General features: G+C 37.3%; 1 protein-coding gene and 1 long non-coding RNA gene across 2 annotated transcripts; one reads left to right on the forward strand and one right to left on the reverse strand.

Annotated features, from left to right (window-relative positions):
• Nucleotides 1–713: 713 nt before the first annotated feature.
• LOC128865690 (uncharacterized) lies at nt 714–20767 on the reverse strand. The gene is made up of 7 exons (XM_054105958.1): nt 20481–20767; nt 19428–20380; nt 16377–18617; nt 16095–16321; nt 1849–4123; nt 1591–1786; nt 714–1525 (listed from the first exon to the last, which is right to left on the reverse strand). Exons 1-7 carry the CDS (start codon nt 20545–20547, stop codon nt 966–968), a joined length of 6519 nt encoding a protein of 2172 aa, XP_053961933.1. The 5' UTR covers nt 20548–20767; the 3' UTR covers nt 714–965.
• On the forward strand, nt 6024–16058 carry LOC128865691 (uncharacterized). The gene is made up of 3 exons (XR_008454890.1): nt 6024–6961; nt 15383–15763; nt 15837–16058. It is a non-coding gene; the product is annotated as an uncharacterized LOC128865691 (long non-coding RNA).
• Nucleotides 20768–21978: the final 1211 nt, after the last annotated feature.

Consider the following 21978-nt stretch of genomic DNA (forward strand, 5'->3'; position numbering starts at 1 on the left):
CATTTAACAAGCCGTCCCGTTTTGGGGTTATGTGAAGTCATTGGTCTACAGTAACAAGCCGGCGACGATTTGTGAGCTCAGAGCCAATATTGAACGCGAAATTGCTGGAATTTCGGCCGATTTATGCAAAAGAGTGGTCGAAAATTGGGTTCAACGATTGGACTTCGTAAAACGTGCACGCGGTGGTTATGCAAAAGAAATCGAATTTCATACTTAAATGTATATGTTCAAACTCGATAATAAAAAAAAAAAATTAGTTAAAAAAGTCAAACCGTTTGTGTTTTATTCAAAAAAGTTCAAAAGTTGAAGCCCTCTTACTGAAAAACCCTATATTTATACCGTACATCTGGCTCATAAGTACACTATTTTGAAGACAAGATGTTTTTATACAAATTTTACTTTTCTTCGATATTTACTCAAAATTTCTAGAGTTAGCAACGTAGTGTCTACTGAAGGGGCCGATTTGTAAGGAGGGAACGAGAAGTATGTTTACTGAGCAAACCTTTTATTATTGAATCATGCACCATGGCTACAAAATAAAATATTTTATTTGTCTTTATTTTAACTGAGTAACTCAAAACAGTAATCACGAACTAACCTATTCGGCTACGGCGGCCGTCTGCTGCAAGAGTAAGCTCTTAACAAGAAGAAGGTTGAAGATGGTTATCGTACACTAATTGTAATATACTATGAACAAACTTAAGTATTAAGTACACTGTCTTAATAAATTCTTTGTAATTATTTATTATGATAAAAATTTGTACAAAACGGATTACTGTGCTGCGTCCGTATACATATATGATGCAATTAAATCATAGGTTCCGATATAAAATGAAGTACTTCTTTAAATAAGTACATAATTCTAGTTAACCGTAGAAAATTTATTATAATATCAGATACCATTTCAGAAGTGGAATTATTAGTTAAGGTTTTTCACCAGCTGATATGTCTGCTTTGGATACTGATTATACATCGCCAATCGGTAGTTTTGATTCTGCTTCACAGGAACTTAAATTTATATTTTCATCACTTTCATCTTTATTATCTCGGTTTGGGATTTCAACAGAGCCTCCTTCCTCAAGAAGAACCTCCTCAGCTAGATCATATAAGAATTTCGTTAACATTTCGTAAATAATTAGTTCCACTACTTCATTTTCTTCGCGATGGAAGTTACACCATTTATCGTCTTCGTCATACATTTCCTGTATTATAATTTTTCCGATATGATCGCGCTTGGCCCTTTGACCATATACTGAATATATTGGAGTACGTCGTTTCGAAGTTTTATCCATAGCCAGACATCGTCGCACTTCTTTGTATACCGATTCTTGGATGCAACGTAACCGATTGGGTGGATTAAAGAATGCTAGCTGAGTGTGGAAATTTATTGGGTCCCCTTGCATTAGGACCTCCCTGTGCTCATCTAGATATTCACGACAGATATCGAGTATTATACGCTCGTAGATATTTGTTATTTTTTCGTCCATTACTAAAGGTATTTTATCTCCAGTTTCGCTAATATAGTCTAAAATAAAAATCAAACATTAATTTCAAGTAATATTTCTAATATTCAATTAAGCAATCAAATACCAGTCTTTAAGAGTTCGCAGTATAATTCGTGTGTGCGTCGATAGCAAATTTCTCTAATTCGTTCTTCTGATGGAAATATAGTTGTCATAGGACTCCCGTGAGCAGGAGGTACGTACGGCGGAGGAGGCTTATTTGGTATTTCACGGACGTACATGTACGGCCCAGCAGCTGAAGGATTATCGAATTGCTTCAATTGCTGTTATTTAATTAGAAAAACAATAAATATTACAGAACTATAATAAGGTTAAGACAGTCTACCTCGTTCTCGATTATAATTTGTTGGCAACGACGGATTTCCAGTTCATTTATTATGTCGGGCATAAGTTGTACAGTGTTGACAGACATGGAAACGTTCAGATTGCTTATACTTTGTACTGCTGATTGTAAACGTGCGTTATCTGTTGAGCACGGTGACGGCGGTGGTGGCGGGACTGGTGTAGCTTCAGGATTGGTTGATATTGGTTGCGTTTTTCCCACTTTTTCTGAAGCTCCAGAACAAATTGGCTTATCTATGTCTGGGTCTTTATTTTCGATATCGATGTGAATTTCATTTTCACCCACTTCTTCATTGCCATTATTATCGGCAAGAGATATTTCTACAATGCTTTCAAAATGCGGTAATGATAAATCATCTAATTGCGTTAACTCGCTGGTGCTTTCAAAATCCTCTTCGTATGTATTTAAAACCTGATTTTCAGTAGCAGTCTCTTCAGATTGAATTAACTTAGGTTGACTTACAAATGTTTTTGAGTTAAACGATTCATTCGTATCATTCACTGAGTTATTGCTAACATTTTGAATTTGCTCTGGCCACGAAACTGTTGAAATTATGCAGTTCGAACTTTCCTGGGGAATGTCGGTATTACTAATTTCAGAGCTACAGGAAGACTGAATACATGACGAAATATGCTCCGAACAACTCTGAATTTCCTGTTTATCAGCAGTAGTTTTTAGCTCCTCATTTGCTGTATGAAATAATGTTTCAGTGGAAACTGAACAGTTTTCAATCTCCGCGGTTTCTTTAACTGGGGTGGTTTTATCTGGTAGCCTTTCCGTCTGCAGGCTAGATGCTACAGTAATGTGCTCTGTGCCAGTACTTGAGCTGTCATTTGCTTGCTCAAACGATATTTGTTGTGATGTACTAGATGGATGTGGTAATTTTAGATTAGTTTCAGTATTCAACATAGAACGCTTGACATTTACTGCAGGGTTATTTTTATATGTATTCAATATTTCTATTTTTCTGCCCTTTGGCGAACGATATTTATCATATAATACAGTGTCAGAAAGACTGCGCATTAAGCCAACATCGTTGGCTATACGCGGCGAAGAATTTCTCATACTTGGATGTAAATTCAATTCCGATTTGGTTTTTGTTAACAATATATTGGCTTCAAACGAAGATGGTATAAAGGTAGAGCACAAAATGGCTGCACTCGAACCAGTTGCGAAAAATTGGAAGTTTTTTGCTGCAGTGCAGGGACTGTAGTTTTCAAGTAATGAGTGGGTAGATGTCTCTTCCCAAGAATCCTTTTCTTTATCAGACGGTTCCGAACTGGTACATAAATTTAATGGTGGAACTGAAATGGGCTCAGGCTGTTTTTGTAAAGATGTCTGTGATATGTTGTTACTCAAAGTCGATATACTTTTCTCTAAAAGTTCAGCTGCCAAACGACCTTCATTCCGCGCAAAATCTTCAAGCACTGCTAGTTTTGCTGCTTCATAAAGACGTTCCAAATCAGGCTTCGAAAGCTGATAATGTTTGTTAGGTTCATATTTTTCGATCTGCTGAGAGGTCAGACGACGCCACAGTTTATTTAACTTAATGCCAGTAGTTCGGACGCAATCAACAGCGCTAGATTTACTATCTTCTCTACTCTCCTCGTTACTTCCCGCTGTCGTATGCGCACTGGAAATGCTATTTAGTTCTCTTAAACTATCTTCTATTTCCTTTAAACGACGTTGAGATTTTTTATGAGTACTAATATTTTTTAAGGGAACCACGCCTGCGTGGTTTAGGCGCTCTTTCTCTCCCTCGCCAGGGTTAACAGGTTTATATTGGCTTTTGTGTGTGCTGTAAGTAAGTAGTGCATTCTCCATTTGTAGAACATCAGCTTCTTCCTGGTCCAGTCGGCGGTGCCACTGCATCAGTCGCTCCACATGTTCGCGACGCCGTCGTAAATCTAATTCACGTTTCTGTAAAAGCTCTTCAAGGGAACGGGATGATTCAAGGCCGTAATTTGCACGCACCACGGGTACTGAGCGAGTCGTTTCGAAGTCAATTTTTGATTGTGAACTGCCACGAGCATATTTGGAAATAGAGCTCACTAATGCAACTTGTGGGAGTGAAACTAATGAAGAAGGCAGGTTCTCATTACGACACAATTGCGTAATTTTGTGACTAATTTTCGAAATAGATTTCTGAGAAACTACACTCTTATCTGACTCTTTTGGTGAAGACACGCATTCTTTCGCTGCACGATTAGCCGACGACGACTCTGTTGAGGTTGTTGTGGTAGTTGATTGTAGTAGCCTAAATTAAAAAGTTCACATTAAATCAACTTTTAAATACATATAAGCATGCGTATTTATATTTGTTAGGGGTATTCTAACATTTAGACTCGAACTTAAGATTATATACATAATTCCCTCGTTTACTAATAGGACTATGAATAAGTTCGTGCGGTTTTTTTTCGAAATTTGAAACTTTATTGACGTAAAATGGTTACAAATTTAATATTCAAAATATTGTCCATCGCTTACTACTACTTTTTCCCATCTTTCTGGCAATTCACGGATTCCCTTTGTGAAAAATTCGGTCGGTTTTGCCGCAATCCACGAATCGATCCATTTTTTGACTTCATCGTAATTACGGAAGTGCTGGTCAGCCAGGCCATGTTGCATCGATCGGAAGAGATAGTAATCGGATGGCGCAAGGTCTGGACTATACGGCGGGTGGGGTAGGACATCCCATTTGAGCGTTTCTAAGTATGTTTTGACCACTTGTGCAACATGTGGCCGAGCATTGTCATGTTGCAAAATAACTTTGTCGTGTCTATCGGCGTATTGCGGCCGTTTTTCTCGCAGTGCTCGGCTCAAACGCATCAATTGTCGTCGGTAGACATCCCCCGTAATCGTTTCATTCGGTATCAGTAGCTCATAATACACAACACCCAGCTGGTCCCACCAGATACACAGCATAACCTTCAGGCCATGAATATTCTGCGCCGACGTCGATGTTGAAGCATGGCCAGGGTATCCATACGTTGCCCGACGTTTTGGATTGTCGTAATGGACCCACTTTTCATCGCCAGTCACAATTCGATGCAAAAAACCCTTTCTTTTGTGCCGTTGAAGCAGTTGTTCGCATGCCATAAAACGGCGTTCAACGTCTCTTGGCTTCAATTCATACGGCACCCAATGGCCTACCTTTCGGATCATTCCCATGGCTTTTAAACGTTTGGAAATGGTTGATTGATCAACTCCCAAAGTTTTTGCAACCTCTTCTTGCGTTTGAGCCGGATCTTGATCGAGCAATTCCTCCAATTCGGTATCCATGAACTTTGGCGGCGCACCCTCGCGTTCTTCGTCTTCCAAGCCAAAATCACCACTTTTAAAGCGTGCAAACCACTTCTGGCACGTTCGCTCAGATAGAGCATGCTCACCATAAACTTCCACCAAGATACGATGACTTTCGGCTGCTTTTTTCTTCATATTAAAATAATGAAGAAGAATTCCCCGCAAAAACACATTATTTGGCACGAAATTCGACATTTTCAAGTGTGGTAAAAATATTGTTGTTTACGCTTCAAATAAAAAACTTATACTGACGTTTGTGCCTTACGACAGTAGCTCTCCAATGAATGTTTGGAAATGTGGATCGATGGAATAATAATCAAGTTACGCCATCTGTTGTAAAACCGCACGAACTTATTCATAGTCCTATTACATTATGCTTAAGTAAAATATTATATATCTACTAGTTTAACTTAAGCGGCTAAAATTTAAATAGAGGCACTTAGAATCCAACTTCAGACATTTTATGATGGGTTTGCATAACTTATTGACTGCAGCTTTCGTTTAACTGAAGCGCGTTATTGCTTTTTCTTTAGTAGGAGTGTTTTTAAAGTTATGCACAGAAAGCCGATAGATAAAATTTGTAATTACAGTCATTCGTAATATATGGATGTATATAGATAATATTTTTGAACTTTATTCGGATTAATGAGTCTCCATTGAGCACTGTAAAGGCGACTTTAATTTCCGAGAATGTATTTTGGTAACATAAATGAATAAATGCGAAGGCGCATTTACATACATACACACATACGCATTTTGATATTAAAAACAAAACAAATAAGGATAACCCTACTGTTTGTTCACATGTATAACATATACACACATGTGTAAGTAAGAATTTTTAAGATGGAATTTTATCATTATATTATGAGCGACCGATAAGAAACTACAGGGTGGTTCAAAGAGTGTTTGAACATTTTTTTTATGTAAATGTAATGTAAATAAATAAAAAGTGCATGAATAGTTTTCAATGATTTTATGGCTTAGATTGGAAGGAGTAAATCTTCATTAAAATGACTTCTACGGCTAGCATTACAGTACCCCACTTTGTCCACCCAATTTCTCAGTATATTTTCGCGAGTTTCTGCACTTATGGCATCAATGGCAGGTTCAATTTCATATTTCAATCACCGCTGGATGATTGGGGTAACATTTAACTTAAACGGCGCCCTCAACAAATAGTCGAGGCAGCTTAACGACGTTACTGTTTCGGCTGATTTTTCGATTTTCAAAAACTTTAGAAAGGCAAAGAATTGAATGTACGATTGGCAGTAATTGACGTGTGGATATTCCAAGCCCCAAATGCGATAGTTTTGTTTGTTAATAAAGCCACTCAAGTGAATGAGTTTTATCGGGCCAGCAATAAGCTAAATTTCTGACACATAACGGACGTCATTTCAATGTTTTAAAATATTCTCAAAGAAACGTGCCTTTCCCTCTCTATAACTATATATTATATAATGTTATGTACGTGTATGTATGTGTGTATGTAGAGCATTAAAGCTTGTTTAAGATTACATTTATTTTATAATAAGTATTCACCACAGGTATTTTTAAATAACGATTCAATTTTGCGAAATGTCAACAAAATACTTATACACATTAGGCATTGCTAATTGCTGAAATATTCAACTGTCTGTTCTCTACGATACGAGTATTTAGTGTCGCCGAGTATTAATAACAATTTAAATTCCAATACCGTCACTTGTGTACATATAAGTTTACTCATACCAAAAACATACGTGTAGATCAAATGAACAAAGCATTCCATTCATTTTCAACTCAACATACGGTAAGTTTTGAATTTATGAATATGAAATCGATTTACTCTACAGTGAAAATATTTGCATATAAAGATTATCTATAAAACCTGTTAAATTTACATACTGTTATATTATTTAAAATTTGGTTTTCAGATTATTAAGAAACGTATATTGGATATTGCTGGCTAGATTTATCTTTTGCACATTTATGGTTTAAATTTTTATACAGAAAAGGTTATTTTCGTATTAGGGCAAATGAATTTATTGGTACATACATATGTACATAAATACGAATGTACTCCATACACAGAAAAGTTTACAACGCGATTTATACTTTGACTGGAAACAACTTATTTATAGTAAATTGTGTAGATCGTTGAAACTCATGCTGACTTCGAGCATTCGCCATTCCTTATATGACGTTGTAGAAAAAAATTGCTTTAACCGCCTAAACCGTTTATCGAAGACACTGCTTTTGCGGAATGCACTACCTGAACAAAAATTAATTGACCACAGAGAAAAACAAGCACGCGCAAACTAAATACGTAAGAATATTTACTATTATTGATATTTTTCTCAGCTGCCGGAAAGCATTACAAATACAATGCTAAGCCAACTAAACAGATTCGCTTCCCTTGCGCAACTCACACACAGCACATCTCATGCTGAGTAATATTGTCCAAACGTTTTGAACGATTGGAGTAATCAGAAACGAAACATCGAGCCGAATATCTCCGAACCTATTAAAAGAATGCATACATACATTAGCATAGAAGGAAATGTAAACAAAAAAAAGTGCTCCATTTCGCTACCCAATTTATGAATGGATCTGGAGGATTTGTTCACATGGCGAGTTACACACATATACATAGATACATATGTTCATAGTACACATGCACTATATATAGTCAAGAGAAAAATAAAATAATATCTCTGTGAGACGAAAATGTTTTTAACAGTCTGCTGTATTAATATGCTGACGGTACTCGCGTAAATTCCAAACGTAATTTCTGTTTACAAATTTTCAACGAATAGGTTATACGAGGTTGTTCAATGGGTTTTGCGGTTCGACAATCGAGGGCGTTGCTACTAGCCTACATTTTTTTGTTAAGTTGGTACACTCTTCATATGAACGTACGGGAAGTTTCAATTCATTCTTTGTTTACCAGCCATTTGGTATCGACGTGTCACAGTATTATATAGTATATTATATATGTATATGAACGAATGTTGAAAGTTTATAAGAACTTTTCGCCATCAATTCAGATGGGTTGTTGAATTTAAACGTGGCCGTACAAGCCTTGAAGACGATCCACGTCAAGGACGTCCAAAATTCGCAACAACACCAGAAATCGTAGAAAAATGAGAAAATCGTCCAGTGACTGAAATAGATTTAATAGAAGCCGCAGGCATCTCATTGGGCAGTGTAAGCAATATTTTGACTGAAGTATTGAGTTTCTGAATGTTTTGTGCTCAATGGGTGCCGCATTCGTTAACAATGGACCAAAAACGCATTCGAAACCGACTTTCTCAGCAACATTTAGAACGTTTTCGAAAAGATAAAGTGGATTTTGTGCATCGATTCAGCACTATGGAAGAGACTTGGGTCTTTCAAAGGCTAAAGAGTGGAGGGAGCCTGGTTCTTCGGCTCCACCTATTTTCAGACCTAAAAAAATTCGTGCGCGGAAAGGGTTTTTCATCAAAGCTGTGGAAACTCATTTTGCAGCCCCTCCAGATTTTCACTTTAGGGAAGGAATTCATAAATTGGAACGAGTGTACTGATGTTCAGAGCGACTATACTGAATAATAAAGTGTATAGTATATCAGACCACGAAATTGTGTTTTTCTTATCGAACCACAATACTTACTGAACAACGTAGTACAATGGTTATACAGAGCGGACACCGAAATCCGGACACCTGAGTAGCGTTCAATTACATATGAATTTTGACGGCATTTAGTAGGGTTAACTTTATTTGTCATTACTTGAATGTGCGATTGATATATTGTGAAAAAAGTAGAAAATGATGGACCATAAAAAATGAGTGAATATGATAAAACTAAAATTTGAACTTTACGTCACGAAAACTACAGCCAATTAGTGCTAAAGTTAGATTTTGTAAAGTTGTAATTTTTACTCAAACTAAAAAAATAAATTTAATTGAAAGCTATTTAATCCCAAATGGATCCCCTATTAGAAGGTCGCGTAGATCTACCGGGTATAATAAAAATAAAAAACTTCATATACATACATACGAGACAATCTATCTATAGAAACTGCAACGAATTAAAAAAAAGAAATACCAAGAAAATTCCGCTGAAATTAATATATAAGGTTGGCCAAAAAGTCTTGCGGTATTTCCGCAAGCTTGTCTTTGCAAGCGCGTAGTTCTAGTTGTATTCGTCGCATCGGTTCACGCTAGAGCTTTTTGGAAAGCTCTTTTTACGTTCTAACACGTATTTGATTAATTGTTGTTTGCTTTTCGTCGTTCGTGAGTTATAGCGTAGCAAACATGGAGCAAAATAAAGAGAAAATACGGCATGTTTTACAGTACTACTACGATAAAGGCAAAAATTCATCTCATGCTGCCAATAAAATTTGTGCAGTTTATGGACCCGATACAGTTTCCATTTCCACCGCACAACGATGGTTTGAACGTTTTCGTTCTGGTGCAGAGGTGATCGAAGATGCGCCACGGTCCGGAAGGCCTGTCGTCGAAAATTGCAATAAAATCGCTGAATTGATCGAAAGAGACCGGCATAGTAGCAGCCATAGCATCGGCCAAGAGCTGGGCATGAGTCATCAAACCGTTATAAACCATTTGAAGAAGCTTGGATTCAAAAAGAAGCTCGATGTATGGGTGCCACACGACTTGACGCAAAACAACATTTTTGCCCGTATGGATGCATGCGAATCGCTTCTGATTCGCAACAAAATCGACCCGTTTTTGAAGCGGATGGTGACTGGCGATGAAAAGTGGTTCACTTACGACAACGTGAAGCGCAAACGGTCGTGGTCGAAAAGCGGTGAAGCTGCCCAGACGGTGGCCAAGCCTGGATTGACGGCCAGGAAGGTTCTTCTGTGTGTTTGGTGGGATTGGCAGGGAATCATCCACTATGAGCTGCTCCCCTATGGTCAAACGCTCAATTCGGACCTGTACTGCCAACAACTGGACCGCTTGAATGCAGCACTCATGTAGAAGAGGCCATCTTTGATCAACAGAGGCTGAATTGTCTCCCATCAGGACAACGCCAGGCCACACACATCTTTGGTGACGCGCCAGAAGCTCCGGGAGCTCGGATGGGAGGTTCTTTTGCATCCACCGTATAGTCCGTATCTCGCACCAAGTGATTGCTACCTATTTCTGTCCATGGCGAACGAGCTTGGTAGTCGGAAGTTGTCCACAAGAGAGTCCTGTGAAAATTGGCTCTCCGAGTTTTTTGACAATAGGGAAGCGAGCTTCTATAAGAGGGGCATTATGAAGTTGGCATCTCGTTGGGAACTCGTCATCGCACAAAACGGCGCATATTTGACTTAAATCGCATTATTATAACCAATTTTAGGAACAATTGAAAATTCAATAAAAATACCGCAAGACTTTTTTGACAACCTTATACTTCCAAGACAACATAAAACTAAAATGAAAACGAAATACACTAAAAGAATTATGAAACCGTCGATTCAAAACGGAAATGATTCAACACAATTTAAAAAATAAGATAGAAATCATAAAAAACTAGAAGCTGCCATAATAACGATAGTCTGAACAATAGTTTTACGTTAAAATACATTTTGATCTCACAAACGGTGGAATATCCTGGGCTTTTTTATTAAAATTAAAAAAATAAAATATATAAAGCTATTAACAGCTCGTTTGACAAAAAAACTATAATTTCCACTAAACACTCGATATTTTGTTAAATTTTATATTAAAATTTACCTCTCCATTCTAAAAATTCATTTCGATATAGGTTCAGATGTGCAAAAATGCAATAAAAATTGTGTGAATTTTTGAGGGTTCGCATTTCAGTGGCCGCTACTGTATGTATGTAGGTATTTATATTTGGCTTATTATTAACAAAAACCCGGTCCACTTTGCTGTGCCGTTGAAGCAGCATGGCAAAATGGGGTGGTGATGCGAATTACAGCCTACCCCATCTAACTGTCGACCTCACCTTCAAGTCTGAGCAAATGAGCTCTGACGACCGAGCACAGGCGGTATAACCTTAACACCCCACACAGAGGAAATGCTATCCCTATCCAGTATAATTAGATACCTGTCTGGAAGATCAGCTTGCAACCCCAGCACCACAATACAATAGTACAACAGTAGAAAAATTTTTTTTATTTTTTCAATAGCGTTTGCCCCTCGGCAGGTGATAGCAAACTTTCTAGTGAAATGGTAGTCGCGCACCAACCCATTCGGATACGGCGGCCGCCAAAATTATTTATTTTACTCAGTAAAAAAATGATTCAAAAACAAAATTGTATGAATAATTTTGCGACATTAAACGACATCCATAGGGAGACTCTTGCCACCTTCTTAAATTCCCGACACTAAATGCCGTGATCGGAGTCCAACCTCCACTTATTTTGCAGATGAAGAGCTTCAGCTATTTCGCGAGAGCCGCGCAACTTTGGCCCAGTTACGTCCTGGATATTGTAGGTTAAACACCTACTTACGCAGAATCGATAATGCACAGTCAGACTTGGTTAGTTCTAAAATGTACTTCTTGCATAGGATGTGAGGAACATATATACATATGTATGTACCTTTACTTAATCTTACACGAAAAATGTTTACTTAATAAGGCATTCTTTTAGGAATTATGTTTTGCTTAGAAAAACATTTTTTGTTTTGAAGTTCGTGCAATAAAAAAAATTTCATGTTTAAAAATTTATTAGAAAATCGTGTAAAAAGAGTTGGGTGTATATATCGGCCGCCGTAGCCGAATGGGTTGGTGCGTGATTATCATTCGGAATTCAGAGAGACCGTGGGTTCAAATCTCAGTGAAAGACCAAAATGAAGGAAACATTTTTTCTAATAGCGGTCGCCCCTCGGCAGACAATGGCGAACCTCCGAGTGTATTTCTGCCATGAAAAAGCTTCTCATAAAAAATATCTACCGTTCGGAGTCGGCTTAAAACTGTAGGTCCCTCTACAAGGTCCGGCCCTCGAAGTGTAACCTACTTCAGACCGCTCGTGCAGCTGAAGCACGTGCACTGTCTGACTAGTTGACTAAATGACAGCCCAGAGTATTGTTTACAAGCGCGCGGAAGCATTTTGCTGAGAGTAAACACGAAAAAAGAAAATCAGTAATGGATTTCAAACGTAATAGTGTGATTGCATTATATTTGGCTGGAAAATCACAAGCACCTTAAAGTAAATTAAGTGTTTGTTTATCGCACCATTATTCGTTACAATGATACTAATAGCATCGCGCAACGTCATGGAGGTGGTCATCGAAAGACTGCAATGTCACGTGAAATGGTTCAAAACATGAAGAAGCGATTTGAGTGAAATCCCCGTCGAAGTGCCATTAAAATGACGAAACAACTGAAAATAGCTGACCGTAGCATCCGCCGCAAACTGAAAAATGATCTCAAAGTCAAGCCTTACAAGATCCAAACGGCGAATGATTTCACACCAAAGCAACAACAACTCAGACTTGAGAAAGCGAAGGAGTTGCTTCGCTTGGCCGAAGGCGGTCAATTTCCGAACATTGTGTTTTCTGGCGAGAAAATTTTTCAAATTGAGCAATTCCTAAACTCCCAAAACGATAGAGTTTATTTGACAGACCGTTAATACTAGAATTTGAGTCATCGCTTGGACATCAGGAGACAACACCCGCCACTGGTAATGGTTTGGAGCGCTGTAACCGCAGATGGGTGCTCTCCAATCGTTTTCATCGAGCCTGGCGTTAAGGTAAACGCGAAATATTGTATGAAAGTATTCTGGAGGTTGCTTTGAAGTCGTTGGTAGACAAATGACAAATGAAGTCCGTGGCAGACCATGTACGTTTCAACAGGACTGTCTCACAAAGCTCAAGTGATTCAAGAATGGTTAAAAAACAATATTCCGAACTTCACAACGTTCACACATTGGCTCTCAAATTCACCAGACGCGGAACCGATGGATTATTCTCTTTGAGCCATTTTGGAGAGCAATGTCCGAACTAAAAGATTCACCAGTCTCGAGAGGCTGAAAAAGCCATTGTCCGCGAGTGGGCCAAAATACCTGCAAGTTACATTCGGGCAGTTTGCGATTCGTTTCTGGACCGTCTCAAGGCCATAGTCAACGCAAAAGGTGGTCATATCGAGCAAAAGTAAATTCATTCTTAATTTTGTATTATTTTCACATATTTTTTACTTTGAATTGAATAAAAGTGATTTTTCAAACTAAATTTATGGCCTTTTTAATTGGTTACACTTCAGTGCCGGACCCTGCCGGACCTAAAAAAATATTAAGAAATTAAAGAAAGAAGAACATAGCCGTGCTGACATTTGTCTTCTAACAACACAAGAAGAAGTATCATTATGGTTATGCAATAGAAAAAAATTGTACTTACTTAGTGTAGAGATATCCTGAGAGATGACGTTATTTATATTGGAAAAATTTTCTTCACTTGAGGTGATCAGGTTTTTCTGTAGGAGCTTGTGGAATTCAGTTCCGTTTACATGCCCATCTATCAAGACCAGTTGTCCAACACCATTATAGGAAAAACATCCCCAAGTCATAAGACACTCCCTGCCTTATCTTCTTCTAAAGTACGACATTCCGTATAAACCATAAGAGTTAATTTTGGAATCATCCGAAAATAATATATTACTTTTCTTGAATACTTTTTTCTTTGGCCTAATTTGTGCAGTTTAGCCCATTGGAGACGTTTTTGAATAAAATTCATTAGTACAAGGCCAACGAGAAGCTAATCACAGCCACTAAAGAAGTTAAAAAAAAATATCAACGAAGTAGTGGACCGTGTGAATTCATTGAAGCGGAGATTTTTATTTAAAAAAAACGCACTTCCTAATAGGTGCATTCACTCACTTTTTCCAGCAGCAAAATTCTGCCAAATTACCATCTGATCTCAATCAAAGAGAAAAATATTCAAAATTTTAAACAAACAGAAAACCGATAAAAAATGGCAAGTTTGATAGTAAAATAGCGAAAAAAAAAAATGGAAAATTCAAAACGACTGGGCAAAGTGTGTTCTCAAGGCATATTCCGTACAGTCCACATTAAAATTATTTATTCTTCTATGTTTAAATTCTTTATGTTTGTTTTTTCCAACGCTAAATTACAATCTTTTGAATTGCCTAAATTACAGCCAGTTGCTTTTGATCAGCTGGCTTATTTCTAACTGACAAATTGTTGCTGGTAAAAATTTTTCCAGCGAAAATTTGCAACTCTCTCACGTTGTTACGCTCTCGGGTTTTGGTTTCTCTTGCAAATCTTTGCCGTGAGGCAAAATCTGATAAATTGTGATAATTATCACTGGTACTACCGGGTACGCGAATTGACCAAATATCGTCAACCAGATGTTTTTAGAGATAGGAGCATTACCGTATCAGAATATATATATAAATGTCATGCTGTTACTCTACATTCTCTCAATGGTAAAAACAGATAAATATAATCTGCTAGTGAGACGCGTCGTTATCTATAGAGGAAAGTATTTAGACCTAAGGTTTAACAGAATGGACGTCAAACAAGCGGAAATTTACGACCTGATAAAGGAGTGGATACTTATCGATTCATATACTCATCATATCTGTTCATATATATTTATCACCTCTTTTCAACTGGAAGAGAACGGTTGCTTACCATGATTGCCGCAAGATGGAAACTCTAGTTGCCAGTAGATTTAACGGAACGGCACACTAGTTGAACCCTTTTTTTGGGTGTTTGGTCGAGCTCCTCCTCCTATTTGTGGAGTGAGTCTTGATGTTGATTCACGAATGGAGGGACCTACAGATTTAAGCCGACTTCGAATGGCAAATGCTATTTTATGAGGAGCTTTTTCATGGCTGAAATACACTAGGGGGTTTGCCGTTGCCTGCCGAGGGGCGACTGCTATTAGAAAAAACTGTTTCTATTATTTCCTATTACATGCACGGAATTCCGAATGGTAGTCATGCACCAAGCCATTCGGTTACGGCGACCGTAAACCAATTAATAGCAATACAATATTTCTGACAAATTTCCAAGCGTTAACTTCCACCAACTAACAACCCATCATATGCCCTAAATGGCACCTATTTTATTCAACTAAATTCCGAAAGTCAGGATCGGAAAGCAAGTGTTCTAGAACCATCACCAAAAACGATCACGGCGCAAGCACTGCCAGTAATGTGATGAGAGTCTATCCGTAATATGTCTCCATCACGATGTTAAACGTTAAGTATTTGAGGTGCATTAATGAAAGGATTCATCATTTTTATCGTTACAGAAACTTTCTTGGTATGCGCAACATTTCTTATTGTTATCATTTTGTGGAGATGTTACACAAGGAAGCTTGACTCACCGCCCGTTCAAATTCTTAAACATTGGACAAGAAGTCTCTGTAGGGGCAAAATCGGCAGAGGCAATCTGCACCAAAGCTTTAACGCGCATGCGTCAATCAAGCACACAAACTAGAACGTAACACTGGGCAAAAGCTGCGATTAATATCTATGAGTCGCTCCACCTTCATCTTTTTCAATTACTGATCTCGCGGGTGGCAGGTCTGAGCAGGTGACAGATTGCATTACATCCAGCCCATTTATCTGAACTGGAGTTCCGCTGATATGACGCACGCGCATATTGTCAGCTCATTGTTACTAATATAGTAGTAAGTAATAATTTTTTATATAAATAAAACGATTCCGAAAACTTGTATTTTATTGTTGTTGTTGTTGTTGTAGCACCATAAACATCCCCTAACAAGTACGGGGAATTCTGTTGAAGTGACAGTCCTTGGCCGGATATAAATCCGGGTCGTTCCAGTTACGTAGAACCGACTGTCGTGGGAACGACAGTGAACAACCAATCCGGTGAACATTTTTGTTCGCGATAATAAAATTATATTGTGTACTACCACCGCTATGATACAGTTATTATATAATCATAATAATTTTATAGTTGCGTTAAAGCTAAAATATATGTTATACGTTATCATTTACCTTTTAATTTCCTCACGCTTTTTTTCCATTTTCATTAAAATTCCACGTTGTTTTTTTTTAATTACGGAAATTTGTAAAAGTAATCCTTTAGCTTTGCAACGCTCTTTCTGCACTTCCAACCATGCAATTTGTCCTTTAGTACGATCAAACAAAGCCTTTTGTCGCATTTTTAATAAGGCCGTCAAATGTTCTGATTTTGTTGTTTCGTTTCGTATTAATTTTTCATACTAAAAATAAATCAAATAAATATCATTTCGATACATTTGAATACGAAATACTTACCAGACCGACATTCGAGTAGCTACACGTTGAATCAGATAAACTGTCGTTGTTTGTGGAACCCAAGGAAATTCCCAAACTGGAATGGTCAAACATTTCCAGAATTTTCTGGCTTGCAGTTGCGTATTTGGATGTCATGTGTTGATTGTAGGCATTGATGCGATCTCGCAATGCTGTGGTAGATATTTTCCTTTGTAATTTGGAACTTTCAACTTCTTGTTCAATTCCGCTTTTACATTCGCTTTGAATGTCTTCCGTTACACTATCAGAATTCTCATTTTCATTTTGCCAAACGACGTTTGCGGGATCTGGTGACTTATCTAACGACAATCGTAATTCTGATTGTTCAGACTTTTCTTGCTCTTCCATTGTTAAGGTTTTACTGCCCATTTTAGAAGAAAATATTTTAGATTCCCACTGGTAGTCTTCGCGACGTCTAATTTGTTGTGAACTTAAAATGGCTTGCTTAAAATCTGCCTTTACTTCTTCGATTTTGTGAAAAGGTTTACTTAAGTCTTGTTGCGAAACTACCTCGGTCATGGGGCATCGGTTTTTTTGTGAAAATTCACTCGATTTATTCGAATTAAAAGATCTTAAACTAGAATTGGTACAAGATCGACTAATTTGGTTCAAATGTTTAGAGGAACTTCCTTCTTTTAATCCATCGGTGCCAGAATGAGATTGTTGTGATTCAACGGTTTCATTTTTATGAATTTTATTTCGTTTCTTAAAATATGCGTTATTTCCGTCTTTTTCATTGTACAAATCTGAGTTGGCGTTCTGAGATCTTTGACTAGAATTTTTTTCAAAGTCTTCTGTATATTCATCAGATTCTTTTGGAACACTGCGTTCGGGACGTTTTAAATTATGTTCTCTAGCACAAATGTCTTGCGATTTATCAATAGTCGTTTTTAGCCGATCATTTACTTCAATTACTTGTGATAAACTACGATTGAAGTCATCTAGAAGTTTATTAAAATCGATTTCGTGCGTTAGGTTGTTTTTATGTACCAGATTTTCTAGTATACCGCCTCGATGCGTATTCACATGTCTCGCTGCAATTGCCTTTTTAAGTTTCTTGTTTGAGGTAATTATTAGATTTTCTACGCGTTCTAGAGACAGCGGACTGATTGCCCCCATAGTTTCGTCCTGTTTGTTTCCATCAATATTTGCATTTATGTGGCGAACATTTCTTTGTGGGCTATTAAATATTGAACTGGAAATCGTAGTGTCATCTTCTGATGCTAGTGAGTTAGCTTTTGATTTCTGATTTGTTAACGGGATACTTTCTGATTTTTTGGATGTAGTTTCCGAAACAGTATTTGAAGATGGCTTTAGCTGTATTGATATTGAACTAAGATTAGAGTTTAATTCAGATTGAGATTGAGTGGTGTAACTTCTAGGCTTTATTAATTTTTGACCAACTCCTTTTTCTGTTTCTATTGTATGGGTTACGAATGATTTCTCAAGCACTGATTTTTTACTTTCTGAATCACATGTTTTTTTTAAAGATTCTTCAATTGGTTCACTGTTAACAAACGTTGCCCCACTTTCCGATTTGGATAAGGGCAAATCTTTAGTAGATGTAGTTTTATGCGTAGACTGTTTTACATCAGCCAGTGCTTCGAGTTTGCGTCTGACAGCCATTATGAAATTGTATGGATAAATTTGCACTGCACTTTGTTTCAGCCAACATGGAAGATCACTCTGTGGTATGTTCTCTAGTTTAGATTGTGATTCATTACAACTTATATTGATAGGTTCAGAAGCATTGCCTTTTGATATCTCAATATTTTTCAGCTCATCTGAATGCCCGCATTCTAAGGTATTTCTAGCAGATATGGGGTTGCGATATGTGGTTTCTACTAGGTTTTCTTGTGAATTTATCAGCCCTGTCGCAGTGTGCTTATCATCAGAAACAGATTGAGGAAATTTCGGCGTTGAATCAGCTTGCTGAGGAGATGGTCCTTGGCCCGAGGCATCACACCGGTTCAGCGCGGTATCGTAGAACCGACCAGCGTCCGACTGAAATTTCGGCGTCATCATCTCCAGTGCAATATTTTCCTTATCGTAGCTAAATTCTTTAATGGCGCTGAACGAGTGGTCTTTAGTTTTCTTTTTTCGTAATAGCCCAATTCGTTTTTTGCTCGGATACAGAGAATTTGGCGTTTCTCCTTTTATTTGCTCATTTGCTTTCGGATCTTTTGTTGGGTCAGTGCTTTCAACTTTAGTTTCATCTTTTTGCTAAAAAAAAAAAAAAAAATTATTTAATATAAGCTATCAGTCAATTAAAAAATCATATCGAACAATGTAATTGGAATTTCCCTATATTTTTCATATTAATTTTAAAAATATTTTAAGAATATAGACGTAATTATTCTTTCTTACGTCAATTCTTTTTTTCAATGTTTTCTAAGCCCATATTAAGGTTGTTCACCTTTGACGAAAGACGCTGTTACTTTTTTTGAACATTCCTTCTTCATTCGGGCTTACCTCCCGTGACTTATACCCGATCAAGGATTGTTACCTCAGCAGCATATTCCAAAAATGTTGAGGGAAAGTTTTATGCTGTTACAAGGAAAACACCTTTTTAGGTATGTTTCTGAAGTGACAGTTCTTGACCGAATAAAATTAATTGTGTACTAAAAATCTGCCAGAAATACCCGTGAATATATAACACTTCAAGTTTCTTAAAAATATTTCAGAACTAGGTTGCACATTTTAACATAAAAATTGATCAGTCGAGGTTAGGCAACTAAGTTAAATGTCCAAATATCTGCTAGGAAATTAAATTAAAAGATGATATAAGAATCTTGCATTTTTTGTTAATTAATAAGAAATTTGGTGTACCTCTTTGTTTTTGAATAAAATGTTGATGCAAATAGGCTTACTAAACTGTAGTTGTCTTATGCAATAATGATTTGTATTCTCTACAGAATCAGAAATTCTAAACTAGCTATTTCGATGTAACGGTATTATGTGTAAGTACATATGACAATGTAAACCTGATGAATATTATTTGATATGTCAGGAACTTAAAATAATAATACTTACAGACGCATTTTTTATTTTATAATCTGTAAATGTTGACGTCGGATCATCGATTACAACTTGTGTGGTTTTATTATTGTCATAAACATCAGCAAAACCTTTTAAAGTTTTTCTGCCACCGCTCGCTATATTTCCAATGGGTTTGTTTAAGATACAATCAGTCTTTTCTTTGTTTGCTGTTTCTGTACAGATTTTAGGTTTACTAATTGTTTCAATATTTTTTGCAGAGGAAAATTTCTTTTTATTAACATTTTTAGTAATGATTGCTCTAGAATTCTTACGAAGGTCTTCAAGTCTCTTTCTGATTTGCTCTTTTTCTAAAGCAGTTTTTTCATTGCTGAGTTTCAATGTAGAAGCTGCGGACTGAAACCGTCTTTGATACTTTTGTTTTTCTAAAAATTTTCGGGCTTCTTCAACGTTGTAAGACTTACGCTTAGTATTTCTGGGAGTAGTATGCAGAGATTCAGACGATTTCGCTTCTGGTGGCTGACTTGACTTTGATCTTGCTTTAGCACCTACACTTGTTTTTACACGGCCTTCTGAATGTGACCTAAGTTTGCTTCCAAGTATTTCAGTTTTACACCTACGAAATGTGAGCGCAGTTTTTTTACTATTATCCTCATTGTCAACCAGTGTTGTGTTGTCTTTGTGTGAACCTTTCTCTTTATCATCAAAAGTTGTTTTGTTTTTTGCTATTTCATTTATATATAATTTAAGGTCGGTGAATTCTTTCTCACGCTCTTCCTTCTTCTCCGCAAACTCATTTTGAGAATGTTGAATGGTGTTTGTTTTTCTTAACTCAATTGTTGTTGAATTGTCTTCCAATTGCTGAAATTGTGTTGATTGTTTTGATGCGTGATCTTTTTTCGCTGCTTTTACAGTGCTTGTGTAAGATATTTTGGCAATTTTAGTTATTACTTGATGAGGTTTTGCTGCTATACGATGAATCTCGTTGGCTGTAAAAATTATACATTTGAACTTTTATTTCCATTTTTAGCGGACTCTATAAAAGTATATCTCAAACCATTCAATATAGTTGAAATAGGGCAAGTTTACCTGAGATGTTCGAGTTATTAACATCCCCCTTCGGATTGTTTCGAACCGGTTGTTGACGCTCATCCATTATGCTGTTGTGATTCCATACAACTTTTCGTTACGATACACAACTCCTAAAACTTGGGTTTTGCTATTAATTTTCTTCATCTTATTATTTAAAACATTAGCAAATATCATATAGTAGTTCTTTATATAAAACACTCAGATGCGGTCAAATATCTTAAGAAAAACTTTCAAAAATTCCAATGTTGTTCACAAGCGCACAACCATACAAATCGTATTTTCAATGCTGCCAAGTTATTTTAATATAATTTTGACAAGTACTTTATTTAACAGGCGACCTCACCTGCCTGAGTCGCTCACTGGTTTTATGCTTTTTTTGCTCGCAAGCGAGATACAAGCAGGATTTAAAGCATACTTTTTTCAATTGACTCCGTTCATACAGGGCTAGGATTCCACACCCAGGGCTATGCTGATGACCTGGTAGTATATATAATGGGCTGGCATGAAGAGACCATCTCTAACCGCATGCAACAAGCCCTTAACATAATAAACAAATGGTGCACTGACAAAGGGCTCTCTATCAACCCATCTAAAACTGCGCTAGTGCCGTTCACCAGGAAAAGGAATATCAACATCAAATGTCCTGTCCTGAATGGATCGACTCTACAACTCTCCACAGAGGCGAACTACCTTGGTATCAACCTTGACAAAGCGCTTACCTGGAACTCGCATCTTGAGAAAGTTACTGTAAAAGCCACAAGGGCATTCTATGCCTGCACAAGGCTTTTTGGTAAAACATGGGGGCTCAGCCCCAGAATGACCTACTGGACATTCACTACTGTTGTTAAGCCTATAGTCACTTATGCTTCCATAGCATGGTGGCCCAAAGTTAAGCAACGAAAGGCGGCAAGCGATCTTAACAAATTGTACCGCCTCATCTGCATCGGTATAACAGGAGCAATGAAAACATGCCCAACTGAAGCTTTGGGCGTGCTCCTAGGTATACCACCGCTTCCCATCTTAATTGAAAAAGAAGCAAGATTGAGTGCCTTAAGACTAAAAGGCAACGCCGATCTTAAAAGTGGAGATATGAGAGGACATCTAAAGATCTTAGAAGACTTTCTACACACTCCTATACTACACAGGGTGGATACAATATCTCCCAAACCCATTCTCTACAGAAACTTCCGAATTATTATTAATGAACGAACAACTTGGAGAACTAATTCTATCAATTTCAAGCCTGGATCTCAATTATGGTTCACTGATGGGTCCAAGCTGGAAGATGGTAGAACAGGGGCAGGAATCAATGGGCCTAAATTTAAAAAATCGATTCCGATGGGACTCTACCCAACAATTTTCCAGGCAGAAATACATGCCATTGAAATATGTGTGAGAGAATGCCTTCGCAGGAAAATGAGAGGTACTCACATCTACATACTCTCAGATAGTCAAGCGGCTCTAAAAGCCCTTCTATCAACAACTATCACCTCTA

The sequence above is a fragment of the Anastrepha ludens genome, chromosome 6 (genome assembly GCF_028408465.1).
Source record: "Anastrepha ludens isolate Willacy chromosome 6, idAnaLude1.1, whole genome shotgun sequence".
NCBI classification, from domain to species: domain Eukaryota; kingdom Metazoa; phylum Arthropoda; class Insecta; order Diptera; family Tephritidae; genus Anastrepha; species Anastrepha ludens.

Bases quoted from the DNA above. Each gene is read 5' to 3' on its own strand.
- LOC128865690 (XM_054105958.1), bottom strand. From the start codon at position 20,547: ATGGATGAGCGTCAACAACCGGTTCGAAACAATCCGAAGGGGGATGTT. The intron at 18,618-19,427 runs GTAAGTATTATT...TTTTTTTTTTAG, and splicing joins ATAAAATAAAAAATGCGTCT to CAAAAAGATGAAACTAAAGT. The intron at 1,787-1,848 runs GTAGACTGTCTT...ATTAAATAACAG, and splicing joins AAATTATAATCGAGAACGAG to CAATTGAAGCAATTCGATAA.